This window comes from Hylobates moloch, unplaced genomic scaffold, assembly GCF_009828535.3.
Source record: "Hylobates moloch isolate HMO894 unplaced genomic scaffold, HMol_V3 SCAFFOLD_5, whole genome shotgun sequence".
Lineage (NCBI taxonomy): Eukaryota > Metazoa > Chordata > Mammalia > Primates > Hylobatidae > Hylobates > Hylobates moloch.
The window spans coordinates 137,217,080-137,230,852 of NW_026652280.1; the positions used below are offsets into that span (position 1 = coordinate 137,217,080).

Genomic DNA, 13,773 nt, shown 5'->3' on the forward strand with positions numbered 1-13,773 from the left:
GCCTCCTCTGCCTCGGCACCCACTCTGGCTGCACTTGAGGAGGCCTTCAGCCTGCCACTGCACTGTGGGAGCCCCTTCCTGGGCTGGCCAAGACTGGAGCTGGCTCCCTCAGCTTGTGGGGAGGTGTGGAGGGAGAGGCACAGGTGGGAACCGGGGCTGCGCGCGTTGCTTGCGGGCCAGCGTGAGTTCCGGGTGGGCATGGGCTTGGCAGGCTCTGCACTCGGAGCGGCCCCGGCAGTGAGGGGCTTAGCACCTGGGCCAGCAGCTGCTGTGCTCGACTTCCCGCGGGGGCTTTAGCTGCCTCCAGGTGGGGCAGGGCTCAGGACCTGCAGTCAGCCATGCCTGAGCCTTCTCCCTCCTCTTTTCCCCTCCTCCCTTCCCCCTCCCCCCAACCCTGCAGCCCGCCATGCCTGAGCCTCCTCCCTCCTCTTTTCCCCTCCTCCCTTCCCCCTCCCCCCACCCTGCCTAGGCTTCTGTGTGGCCTCAGCCTCCCCGACGAGTGCCGCCCCCTGCTCCATGGCACCAGGTCCCATCAATTGCCCAAGGGCTGAGGAGTGCAGGCGGGCGCACGGGACTGGCAGGCAGCTCCACCTGCCGCCCACTGGGAGATCCACTGGGTGAAGCCAGCTGGGCTCCTGAGTCTAGTGGGAACTTGGAGAATCTTTATGTCTAGCTAAGGGATTGTAAATACACCAATCAGCACTCTATCTACTTAATCTGGTGGGGACTTGGAGAATCTTTATGTCTAGCTAAGGGATTGTAAATGCACCAATCAGCACTCTGTATCTAGCTCAAGGTTTGTAAATGCACCAATCAGCACTCTGTATCTAGCTCAAGGTTTGTAAATACGCCAGTCCACACTCTGTATCTAGCTAATCTAGTGGGGACATGGAAAACTTTTGTGTCTAGCTCAGGGATTGTAAACACATCAATCAGCACCCTGTCAAAACAGACCAATCAGCTCTCTGTAAAATGGACCAATCGGCTCTCTGTAAAATGGACCAATCAGCAGGTGTGGGTGGGGCCAGATAAGAGAATGAAAGCCAGCTGCCGGAGCCAGCAGTGGCAACCTGCTGGGATCCCTTTCCAGGGTGTGCAAACTTTGTTCTTTCACTGTTTGCAATAAATCTTGCTGCTGCTCACTCTTTGAGTCCACACTGCCTTTATGAGCTGTAACACTCACCGGGAAGGTCTGCAGCTTCACTCCTGAAGCCAGCGAGACCAGAACCCACCAGGAGGAACAAACAGCTCCAGACGCGCCGCCTTAAGAGCTGTAACACTCACCACGAAGGTCTGCAGCTTCACTCCTGAGCCAGTGAGACCACGAACCCACCAGAAGGAAGAAACTCCGAACACATCCGAACATCAGAAGGAACAAACTCCCGACACGCTGCCTTTAAGAACTGTGACACTCACGGCGAGGGTCCGCGGCTTCATTCTTGAAGTCAGTGAGACCAAGAACCCACCAATTCCGGACACAGTAAGACTGGGGCAAAAGGTGTAAGAAATTTGCAAGATTCAGTTGGTTTTAAAAACATTCTACAAAGGATAGGATGCAGCTTAGCCTGATGTGGTATATCAGACCTCAGTAAAGAATAAATTGTAGTCTTATCAGACAGGCAGCAGAATTCATTAAGTACCAGCTGTGTTTGCCTCCTGCTGAATTAGACACCAATGTGTGTGGTGACTAAACTAAGAGTTTGAAATGCCTTCAAATTATTTTTCTTCCTTTGCAATTTTGTGACTTATTCGGGATCATAATTTCCACTTAAGTTACCTTCGTCCTTCATAAAATCTGATTAAACTGACTCGAACTTCAGCACGAAAGTTCCAAGTACTATGATTGTTATTATTTTCATGAGAAAGAACAATGAATATGATGCAATGTAAATAGCTTGCAAACATTAAGGACAAGAAAAAAATGTTGAAACCCAGAGAGAAGTTTCATGAAAACAGTAATGTATTTTTAGTCATAGTCTTGTACTTTGTTTGAAAGTAGATTTCTTCCTTTAGCAATAGCCGTGACTTAATTCATGTTGGTTTCTTGGCATGAACTCACTTAACTAACCCCTTTTGTGTTGGGTTCTGCTTCTACTACTCTATTGCCCTTACTATTATGAATCACCTAATTTAACAGTTGCCCAACTGGACCCCCCAATACTGTCTGGCAACTGTTCACTCATTGAAATGCTCTCCTTTGAATTTCTTACCGTGACACATACTTCAAGCATTTTGTGCTAGTTTGATTTCCATTTATATCCTTAATAAGAGCCTTTTCCTTTTCCTCGAAATTCAAACCAAAAACTATGCAAAATAAGCAAAAGCAAGCAATAACAACTACATATACAAATGCAGGCGCAAAACCCAAACTAGAATTGTATGGCTGAAAACAGATGTTTTCTTTCAGAAATCCTTCCACTACCACTTCTGAGCATTTTCTCCTAGTATTTTGTGGTTTTTTTGGCATTTTCCTTCTTTGCACTTTTTAAAATCTCCTGCAGCTCGCTCACTGTCTTTCATAAGCCAGCAGTTATACTGATGTTAATAAATAGTTGTTTCTTTACTTTTACTTTTTTAGAAGATAAGCTGAAAGAATTGAGTGATGCCAGAGAGATACAGATAGCAAATTGCAGGGCTGGGGTTGGAAATCAAGTCTAATTTAATGCAAGGGCAAAATGTGCATTTTGTGTGTGTATTTTGAACCATTCTTGCATTGTTTTTATTTGCAAAAGGTTATAGGGCTCAAACAGTTAGGGAGAATGCATCCCAGAGCACTAAGTTATGAATAACAGAGCAATAGTTATGTTTGTGGCTTGAACACATTAAATCTGCAATAATGTTTTAGAAATTTGGCTTTACTAAAAGCATTAAAGATGCTATGCAGATAACATTAGGGGACAACATGTAAAATACTGTTATTAATATAGATATACAGTGCTGTTGTCATTCATAAGGAAGTCTGAACACTCAGACACATTCATTCCCTCTCCCGTTAGTGACATCATCCCAAAGCATAAGATCTTGTAAGCTCTCAATACTGCTTATAGATTTGGCTTATGTATCTTCTGTTTTTCTAGCTAATTGTTGTAGATCATCACTTCAAGGTGCCCATATCTTTCTAGTGTAAAAATTATTCTGGCCTCCACTGCATACAAATCAGGCAACCAGAATTCTACAAATATAAGGTATTAATATTGCATTGAAAGTAGATTAGAATGAGAAGAGACCTGGCATTTGAGTCTCTAAATTTATTGCAGAATTGCCTCTTTCTGGGTCAGGCTTGCACTAGGCATTTCCTGACTCCCATGACCTAGTGCTACACCATTTGCAAATGGATCTCCTATTCTCTGCTGCCAAGCAGTTTCTGTTTTAATGTATGTCAACATAATGATTTCCAGGGCATTAGCTATGAGGAAGCAGGGAGAATGGGTCTTCATAATTGTAAAATGACGGTTTTTGAAATCTGCTAGTAAAGAGATGGAGAATCCAAACCTTTTCATTGTAAGATTTTAGTGAAAGAACTCATGAAGTGGATAGTGAAGTTTTAGCTTCTTTAGTAAATAACCACCTTTAAAATGGAAGAAAACTATTCTTTATGATAAGGCAAAGTAGAAAAGCATATTTTTTATGGCATTTGCTTTTTCTCATATAGCTCAAAAATTTTTTTTAACCAGAGACTCTTTAGGTTATAGGATCGATGCTCAGAAGTTAGAAAAAAACAGGTTAAGTATTATTAAAGGAAGTTGTTTTACTCATTCAATCAATCATAAAATAATCATGCTTTGAAGTTTTGATTTAATAAAGCACACTAGTAACTATGTAAACAATTTTAAGTATATCTCTAAGAAGCAAACAACTGTGATTTGTTAGATAATGCTGCATAATGACTTGGTAGTATTTAATGTAATGCAGTTTGACTGGACATAGACCTAACTATGAAAAAAATGAAGTTGACACAAAGTAAAAGGAACAGTGTAATATATTAATAAAGAACATCATAAAGAATTAATATAGGAACCCAGGGAGGTAAAAACTAAAAAACATAACTAAGCCAAAAACCAATGGAATAAGAGTTAGATTCAAACTAGTAGGTTAGACGCAGGAAATGGATTTTCGTATGCCTATCAAATATTTAAGAACCAGTAGAATGGCCTATAGTAGACATATAAAGGGCCTAGGACTTATTTTACTGTGGCTCTCTTTGCTATCTCTTTTTATTTTAAAACATTTTTTTTCCAGAAACTTAGGCAATGCTGGGGAGTAGTATGTCCCCAGGTTCAGTAAGCACAATGACTTCCTTTGCTTATTAAACAAACACTAGAAATTCCAGCTTATCCCATCTGTTCCCTTGCAGGCAAAGTAACATCCTAGACATGGCTTTAGAGATCCACATGTCAGACCCCATGTGCCTCATCGAGAACTTTAATGAGCAGCTGAAGGTTAATCAGGAAGCTTTGGAGATCCTGTCTGCCATTACACAACCTGTAGTTGTGGTAGCGATTGTGGGCCTCTATCGCACTGGCAAATCCTACCTGATGAACAAGCTGGCTGGGAAGAACAAGGGTGAGTGGTACCAGCAAAGCTCTGCCAAACCCTTCTGTCCATTATTCACACAGTCACCATCCAGTACGGGGAAGCAAGGAGAGAGTAAGACATGAGGATGAATATTAAAAGCCAATGTTTAGGCCATAGCTGGTCTTTTTATCTTTTGGAACATGAAGACCAGTTCTCTGTTCCTGACATATCACCTCTTTTTTTTTTTCTTTGCCTTGATTTCTTCTTGTAAAATGTATAATACATTCTCCTTGTAAGGAGTAAGACATCAATGAAGTAATTCCCATATACATAATTATAAACTAGCAACATTTTAGTAGCATAATATTATTTTTTAATATCGAAGTTCCAACCTATGGTATTTGATATTGTTTTTCCATTTCTGCGTCATCATTCAAATCAATACTGATTGTACAGCCTGCTATCTCCTCATCTTGCTTTCCTTAAACTCTAGCTGAATGATCGAGCAAATCCCCAATTTCCAGAGTTTCTCTTCTATTACAACCTCTCACTCCCCCTGGCAGGCTTCTCTGTTGCATCTACAGTGCAGTCTCACACCAAGGGAATTTGGATATGGTGTGTGCCTCATCCCAACTGGCCAAATCACACATTAGTTCTGCTTGACACCGAGGGCCTGGGAGATATAGAGAAGGTAAGGAAGAAGGATTCCTTTTTTTAACCTTCTAATCTCTGAACAATCTTTTCACAGGGAGATTTTGGGTTTATTTTTCTAAGTTTGTAGTTCCACTTGACCAATGTATATCCCCCATTGTTTTCCTTTGTATTTTTAATATTCAGAGTTTGGAAGCCTGACATGAGAAAATACATTTATAAGCCAGAATCAGTATTAGAACAGTGTTCATGTTGAGCTAGGCAATTAACGCAAATGCATAAGCGTGATGCATATAAAATCACTGTTACAAGCCTGATCCTGTGGATTATACTAGTTAATAGTGGGTTCTGTTCTTAAATGAACTTGTGTTCCAGTCAGAGCTCTAGCACTTGTAGCTTTCTGACTTTGATAAGAGAATTAAGTCTCTCCAAGTGTTTTATTTTTTTCTTTGGTCTTTCTTACTCAACTCACTACTTACAAACAGTAGATACATGGGCGTTTCCTAGTTATATGCTGGTAGGTACTTAACAACCAGCTCAAGGACGAAAAAACAAAAACAACCATGATTTGTAGCACTTGACTATTTTCTGAATACTCCCATCATAATTGATTTCAAGCTACCAAAGTTAATTCACTAAACTCAGACTTGGGAAGACATGCACACAATTGGCTGTCATGAGTTGGTATGAGTTGGCTCCAGCACACAACTGGATCTTTCTCTTGAACTTCCATTCTTTTTTGTGTGTATTTGTGTTTTTTTTCTTTGTTTTTGATTTGCCAGGACTTAAAGATGATAAGCCACAATTTGAGCCTCAGTTTCCTTACCTACAAAATGGAGATGGTAACTATAAACCCATCTCACAGCACTATTTTTTAGAATTCGATAAGATCATTAATGTGAACTGCATTATTGATACTGGTTATTCAATAAAATAGGTATATGTACTGGGTATATAGGCCAATTTTGTTTTATGTGCTGGAAAATCTTGGTTTTAAGTACTCTGATCACCCCACTAATTTTAACTATCCCTTTTGCAAATATGTGAGTTAATAACATCTGGATCAGTGTAAAATTATCAATGTTAACAAGAGAACTATTCAAAGTTAATATTTCCAACAATCTTTTTTTTTTGTCTTGTTCAACATTTATGACAAGAGCCTATTTTTAAATATCGCTCATCTGGGAATCCCATGAGACATGACTTAAATTTGGTCTGACTTCTAGGCTGACAACAAGAATGATATCCAGATCTTTGCACTGGCACTCTTACTGAGCAGCACCTTTGTGTACAATACTGTGAACAAAATTGATCAGGGTGCTATCGACCTACTGCAGTATCCTTTTGTGGTATAGGGTGGCACCAAAGTCCAACAGAACTCCTCTATTTACCAGCTGCGTGTCTGTGAGACCTTGTGAATCACAAAAATGGAAACGTGATGAACATTGAAAGTACAAAGAAAGGAGCCCTTATATTTACTGATAAAATGATGATTTGGTTAAGACTCATAGGGGAAAATAAAGGTTTGGGGGAAAATGGAATTAAGTATGGGTTTAGATGCAATCCTATTTCTGCCAGTTTTCTTTAATTGCATCTCAGCAATGTGACAGAACTAACAGATCTGCTCAAGGCAAGAAACTCACCTGACCTTGACAGGGTTGAGGATCCTGCTGACTCTGCGAGCTTCTTTCCAGACTTAGTGTGGACTCTGAGAGATTTCTGCTTAGGCCTGGAAATAGATGGACAACTTGTCACACCAGATGAATACCTGGAGAATTCCCTGAGGCCAAAGCAAGGTAACAGGGACTTCAGTTTTAGAACGATTTTTTTGAAAAGTAATCTAAGAAATTATCTCTTTTGTTTAGGTGGTTAAATTTATGGTTTTCTATATATATTCACCCAGCTCTCCTAAAAAATAAATAATAAATATTTTTGTTTATAATGAACAAGTAGATTCAATATTAAATTGCATTTTTCCTCGTTCTTAGAACCAATTTCTTTTTTTTTTACTTTCCCTGATTAGTTACCTTTTTTCTTTTTACTTAGGGTTTATGAAGATATATTAATCTAAGTGACATCAGGTGGAAGGACATTTATTCGAGGTAAATAAATGAAAATGAATGCAAAGTCTATGCTAAATAAATCCTATTTTTTATTCTCCAGGTAGTGATCAAAGAGTTCAAAGTTTCAATTTGCCCCGTCTGTGTATACAGAAGTTCTTTCCAAAAAAGAAATGCTTTATCTTTGACTTACCTGCTCACCAAAAAAAGCTTGCCCAACTTGAAACACTGCCTGATGATGAGCTAGAGCCTGATTTTGTGCAACAAGTGACAGAATTCTGTTCCTACATCTTTAGCCATTCTATGACCAAGACTCTTCCAGGTGGCATCATGGTCAATGGATCTCGTGAGTATCATTTTTAGGATTTTCCTTCAATTTAATGTAAACTATAAGGGACACTTTTTATGAGATTATCCTTGCATTGTCAATGTTGACAAAGGCATAGGCAATTGCTACTGTGAAAATCATATATATCATATTTATTAAGTTTCAGTGGGTATCACATATTACTAAGTATGTGTAGTAATACCTTTAAAGTTACATAAAATAGGAACAAAACCTGAAGATAAGATAAAATTAAAGATCTATTGAACTGGATTAATCCACATGGACAGGCAGCATTTGTTCAACAAATACATTGGATTTTTATTATGTGTCACAGTATTTGATAGGCACAAGATGAACAAGACATACATGTTCCCTGTATAAGTGAAACTTGGTTGATACAAACTTTAAACAAAGGCCCAAATTGTCTAAAACCCTAAATGAAATGTAAGCAGACTTTTGGGCCTAGTTTTTCTTAAGAACTCTGTAAATAATTGCTACATTAGAGAAGGAAGTTGACTGGAAACAAAAGTGTGCAAATGACAAGGACATAAAACAGGAAAGTTCAAACAAACATTAAGAGAAACCTGGTTTAAATTGCTTACTTTGCACTTTTTTTTGTTTTGTTTTGAGGTGGAGTCTCCCCCTGTCGCCCAGGCTGGAGTGCAGTGGTGCGATCTCGGCTCACTGCAAGCTCCGCCTCCTGGGTTCTCACCATTTTCCTGCCTCAGCCTCCTGAGTAGCTGGGACTACAGGCACCCGCCACCACACCTGGCTAATTTTTTGTATTTTTAGTAGAGATGGGGTTTCCCCGTCTTAGCCAAGATGGTCTCGATCTCCTCATCTCGTGATCTGCCCACCTCGGCCTCCCAAACTTTGCACTTTTTCAGAGGAGGGTAGCTCTCATACTAGCTTAACTATACTAAAGTGAAATAGAAAAAGGAACTTAAAGTATTATATATATATAATAAAAAAAGGAATTTTGAAGAGAACAGAAAGCTGAGGGAAAAAGGGAAGATTGAAGAAATAGAAGCCTATAGCATTGTAGTCAAATGAATATGTTTGACTTTTATATGATCATCTTCTCATTTCTCCATCAGAGAAGGATGAACTGTAGACTATCACAAACACCTTGAAATTTCCTCTATTTTCTTATTTGAACACAGTTTCCTTTCCCAAAGAATGAAAAACTTGGCTTCCTGATAGCACAACTTCCCAAATAAACTTATTTGGGCCACTTGACTACCGTCCATAATGCTAAACAATTTCAGGCAATGCAACTATTAAATGTACATTCTCATCGATCATGTCTTCTTCCTTTGCAAATAATATAAACGTTTCTTTCTTCCATGAAGGTCTCAAGAACCTGGTGCTGACCTATGTCAATGCCATCAGCAGTGGGGATCTGCCTTGCATAGAGAATGCAGTCCTGGCCCTCGCTCAGAGAGAGAACTCAGCTGCAGTGCAAAAGGCCATTGCCCACTATGACCAGCAAATGGGCCAGAAGGTGCAGCTGCCCACGGAAACCCTCCAGGAGCTGCTGGACCTGCACAGGACCAGTGAGAGGGAGGCCGTTGAAGTCTTCATGAAAAACTCTTTCAAGGATGTAGACCAAAGTTTCCAGAAAGAATTGGAGGTGATATTTTTGTTTCTAGTTCATGGGGATTAAGGTCAAGAAGACAAAGTATTGCTTTGAATGATAAAATAGGACTTAGTTAAGAAAAAAAATACTGGATTGGAAAATAATAATCAATATATAGCCATGATACCACTTTTATTCTGAAAATAAATGAACAAACATGTAATTACTCTGGACCTTATAGATTCTGAAGTTTTCACATATGCATACATTTACCATGTTACACCCATGAACTGAATTTTAATTAATTTTCTGTCTTTGGCCAATTGCATTTACAAAGTATTAAATTTTCTTTTTCATTAATCAAGCATATAGAATTACCAGTTTAATCCATTAAAATATGATGTATCCAGGATTAATAGAATAAGTTGATCTCATTCCAGCCAACTATTCTGCTTTGAACTTTATCATTGGAAATCCCGAGTAAAACATTGAAATACTGGAAGGAATGTTGTAAACTAGTAGGCTGCATTTAAAATTAAAGCATGAAGCTAAGGTCTGTGGCATGAAGATTACACCTAAAGCAGAAATAACAAGAGATTCAAACCCAAAAGCAAATGTCATTTTTCTATAGAATATCATCCTTAGAATTTTTCCAGGTTTGGTGGGAAGGATATAGTCTTGCTCATATGTGTCTTGCTCTAAGTTTGTAGAAAAAAATATAGATTCTTTTCCAGAATTATTTCCAGAAATACTGAAGTATTGCTAACATCTTTTCCATGGGTTTTTGTCTCTTTGAAGACTCTACTAGATGCAAAACAGAATGACATTTGTAAACGGAACTTGGAAGCATCCTCGGATCATTGCTCGGCTTTACTTAAGGATATTTTTGGTCCTCTAGAAGAAGCAGTGAAGCAGGGAATTTATTCTAAGCCAGGAGGCCATAATCTCTTCATTCAGAAAACAGAAGAACTGAAGGCAAAGTACTATCGGGAGCCTCGGAAAGGAATACAGGTATCCCTAGTTCTACCTATTAATTGTGGAGAGTTGCTGAGGGACCTCTTTGAAAAACCAGTGAGAGCAGGAAAAATGCCATGTATACAGGCACACATGAGGTTTATGTCTCTTGTCTAGTAGTAATCCTTTTCTTGAATAAGCACTTATGGAAAAACAATGTGCCTGGTGTTGGTGTTCCTTGCACAGAATTTATATCTAATGGTAGCAGTGGGATTAAATTGAACCATCACCATAATCACCAGACTTGCTTTGTGACCATCAACATTCATTGCAACAAAGAGGCCTTTTTGGTTACATTGGACAGAATGCCAATACTTGAAACTAACCTAAGAAACACCAGTAATCATTGGCTTACACAAACTAAAAGCAAAAGATTTTAATTTAGTTTCAAGTATAGATGCATTCAGAATTTTAATATTATCCCTTTTCCTCCTTCCTTCTTTCTGTCATTTTTCTGTTTCATTTTCGTGACTATTGGCTTCATTTCCAGGCAGGCTCACCCCACATGACAATAAAGATGACACCAACAGGTCCAAGCTTAACTAGTCCTTACTGCCCTCAGTCTCAGGGGAAAGACAGTATCTTTTCCCCAGCATGTATCTGTCATTCAAACACAAAAGCATCATCAATTTTCCTACTCTTTGCAGTATTCTTCTCCCTGTGAACAAGTCCTTTGCATCTAGTGGACTTGCATGCTCTGACTGACCATGGAGTCATGCCCAAACTTGTGACAGGAGCGGGTGTTCCCCAAGCCTCTCCTGTCTCAATTGGCAGTTCCACCAAGTGCAGGGTGGAAGCCTGTCTAGGCTCCACCTCTCCTATGGAGCCTCTCCTATGACAAGCCTCTCCTATGAGGAATAGATGCTGGAAGGAACAAGACAAAGATGTTTACAACATTCCTAATCACCATTTCCTGCTTCTAACTGCATGTTTTTGGGGTTGCTAGGCTGAAGAAGTTCTACAGAAATATTTAAAGTCCAAGGAGTCTGTGAGTCATGCAATATTACAGACTGACCAGGCTCTCACAGAGCAGGAAAAAAAGAAGAAAGGTGAGAAGAAAGTGGAAATTATGCAAGATAGAAAAAAAATCTATAAATTTTAAATAAATTTGGCCTGGCCCTCATGGGATGTTAAACTAGAGCAAGAATGGCAAAGATGCTTCTTAGCTCCTCAAGCATATCTGACTGTGGCATGATCCTGCATTGTGGTTACCTGGAAGGGAAAAACAACCCCTGGGAATTTTATCCAGGAAGTTGGAACAATCACAAACAAAAATGGGAGGCAGAAGGAAGAGGCACATTAATCCTAGAGAAGTTTATCTTTTTCTCCTCAGAGGCACAAGTGAAAGCAGAAGCTGCAAAGGCCGAAGCGCAAAGGTTGGCGGCGATTCAAAGGCAGAACCAGCAATTGATGCAGGAGAGGGAGAGACTCCATCAGGAACAAGTGAGACAAATGGAGATAGCCAAACAGAATTGGCTGGCAGAGCAACAGAAAATGCAGGAACAACGGATGCAGGTATTCATCAATTGTTTCATCTCTCCCCTCCCTGTAACGATGAGAGTATGAAGCAGTGGCAAAGAGGGAGGGGCAGCAAGATCTTGTGGCTCCCAGCAAGGAGTCTGGAGCCAGAAAGCCTGGATATGAATCCAAGCTCCACCTCTTAGTAAGTATATGGTTTAGGCAAGTTATCTATCACCTCTGTGCCTAATTTTCCTCTTGTGTAAAATGGACACAGTGATGATATCTATGTTATAGGGTTATTTTGGTAATTAAATGAGTGAATATTTGTGTTTAAATGGTGCCTGATACAGAGTAAGCACTATATGTTGTTAAAAACCAAGGCATTTCTAGGCTGCAGTAACTGGTCTTTCCTGTTGACTTGTTAATTGTCCTGGACAATCTTTTGCTTTGGTCATAGATACTTTGTTAATTTGATTTCTTGTTACTGTGTCTATGCCCTGTTCTTGCCTTGATCATCTCTGTTCTGAAGGCCTTTAATTTGCCAGTTTGTTTCATCCAGTCCTTTAGTTTTATTTACCAATCACTGTCAGTAGTTACCAAGCACTCTCCAGTAGTTCTTATTTATCAGTCACTGTCATAGCACTTTACATGCATTATCTTATCTAATCCATTCACTGTAAAGCAGAACTACTGTGTCCTCATTTTTCAGATGAGGTAAGTGGGGTTTCAAAGAGATAATCAATGCCAATATCACACAAGGCTAGCACATTAACAAAACTGCCTTCCAAATGAGTTTCAATGTTTTTGCTTCTGCAGACCTAGTGTAAAATTCCTATGTCAGCACCCTAATGAGAGAAACAACATCCTAATTCTTCCCCTTGGCTTGGCAGTTTGTAGGTACTAGTTTTTCAGAGGTTACTCTAAAATGTTTCTGATTGCAGCTCCTTCCTAAAGAGCAGTATGAGCAACATGTGGTTATGTCTTCATCTTTTCTCCTACTTCTGTGGTGACCTGGAACAAATTCTCTTATCTAAAGATTGGACAGCCCACCTGATTCCGATGTCACTTAGATACACTGTTTTTGTGTCAGCCTCTTCTCTTAGAAATATATCTGACAGGCTCCTGTGTGTGTATGAGAATTGAAATCAAGATGTGACTAAGATTGCCCAAGGAAATTGTGTGGTTTAAGGGGGAAGGGAGCTTTGGTTTGGAATCCTAGGGACACCAATATTCCAGAGGTGAGAAAGGACCATTTCTGGAGCTAGAGAAAGACAAGGAGGGTGAATAATTACAGAAATAGGTTAGATGCACGGGAATGTAAGAGAGATATTCAGGAGCTGTTTATTGCTACTGTAGATGAAAAGAAGTAAGGACAAGTGAGTGATTTAGGCAGTCAGTAAGAAGCTTGATCTTACTTTCTATTTATCACTCTTTAGGAACAGGCTACACAGCTCAGCACAATATTCCAAGCTCAAAACAGAAGACTTGTCAATGAGCTCCAGCATGCCCAGAGGACTGTTAGTAACGATGATCCGTGTGTTTTACTCTAAAGTGCTAAATATGGGAGTTTCCTTTTTTTACTCCTTGTCACTGATGACACAACAGAACAGGAAACTGTAGAACTTGGGACAATCAACATTTAAATAAACTTTATAATTATTTTTTCAAACTTTCATATAGAGTTACAAGATTATGATGCTGGTATCTGGTAAAATGTACATCCCAGTAGTCCAATAGCTTAAATGATTATTGCTTCCTTTAAGAGATTATAAATTGTATAAGAGACATTGTATCACTGCCTTCATTTATGCGTGATATTGGGATGGTTTCATCAAGGGATGCTTTCCCTTGCATCTCAGTGCCATCTGTCTAATTTCTCATAAGGGGATTATGTTACCTAGAGCAGGGCTTCCCAACCCTCAGGTCATAGACTAGCTCCGGTCTGTGGCCTTTTAGGAACCCGGCCACACAGCAGGAGGTGAGCAGCAGGTAAGTGAGCATTACAGCCTGAGCTCCACCTCCTGTCAGATCAGCAGTGACATTAGATTCTCATAGGAGTGGGAACCCTATGGTGAACTGTACATGCAAAAGATGTAGGTTGTGTGATCCTTGTGGAACAATATAAACCAGAAACCAATAACGCCACCCCACCTCCACCCCCCACC

The 13,773-nt window shown here is 39.8% G+C and overlaps 1 protein-coding gene across 2 annotated transcripts; it reads left to right on the plus strand.

Annotated features, from left to right (window-relative positions):
- Positions 1–1,122: 1,122 nt before the first annotated feature.
- GBP5 (guanylate binding protein 5) lies at positions 1,123–13,232 on the plus strand. 2 transcript variants are annotated; one of them, XM_032155425.2, is made up of 11 exons: positions 1,123–1,480; positions 4,355–4,563; positions 5,079–5,206; positions 6,393–6,502; positions 6,766–6,962; positions 7,330–7,572; positions 8,907–9,187; positions 9,932–10,144; positions 11,094–11,196; positions 11,481–11,662; positions 13,045–13,232. In XM_032155425.2, exons 2-11 carry the CDS (start codon positions 4,374–4,376, stop codon positions 13,156–13,158), a joined length of 1,761 nt encoding a protein of 586 aa, XP_032011316.1. In that variant the 5' UTR covers positions 1,123–1,480; positions 4,355–4,373; the 3' UTR covers positions 13,159–13,232. The 2 variants fall into 2 exon arrangements, with proteins under 2 accessions (XP_032011316.1, XP_058295588.1); XM_058439605.1 differs by lacking the exons at positions 11,094–11,196; positions 13,045–13,232 and having other exon boundaries at positions 11,481–11,573.
- Positions 13,233–13,773: the final 541 nt, after the last annotated feature.

What these genes read in the sequence shown, in the direction of transcription:
- GBP5 (XM_032155425.2), top strand. Translation starts at nt 4,374, where the DNA reads ATGGCTTTAGAGATCCACATGTCAGACCCCATGTGCCTCATCGAGAAC. An exon ending in GCTGGCTGGGAAGAACAAGG is followed by an intron (nt 4,564 to 5,078) that starts GTGAGTGGTACC and finishes TCCCCCTGGCAG; the next exon opens with GCTTCTCTGTTGCATCTACA. An exon ending in GGTGCTATCGACCTACTGCA is followed by an intron (nt 6,503 to 6,765) that starts GTATCCTTTTGT and finishes ATTGCATCTCAG; the next exon opens with CAATGTGACAGAACTAACAG.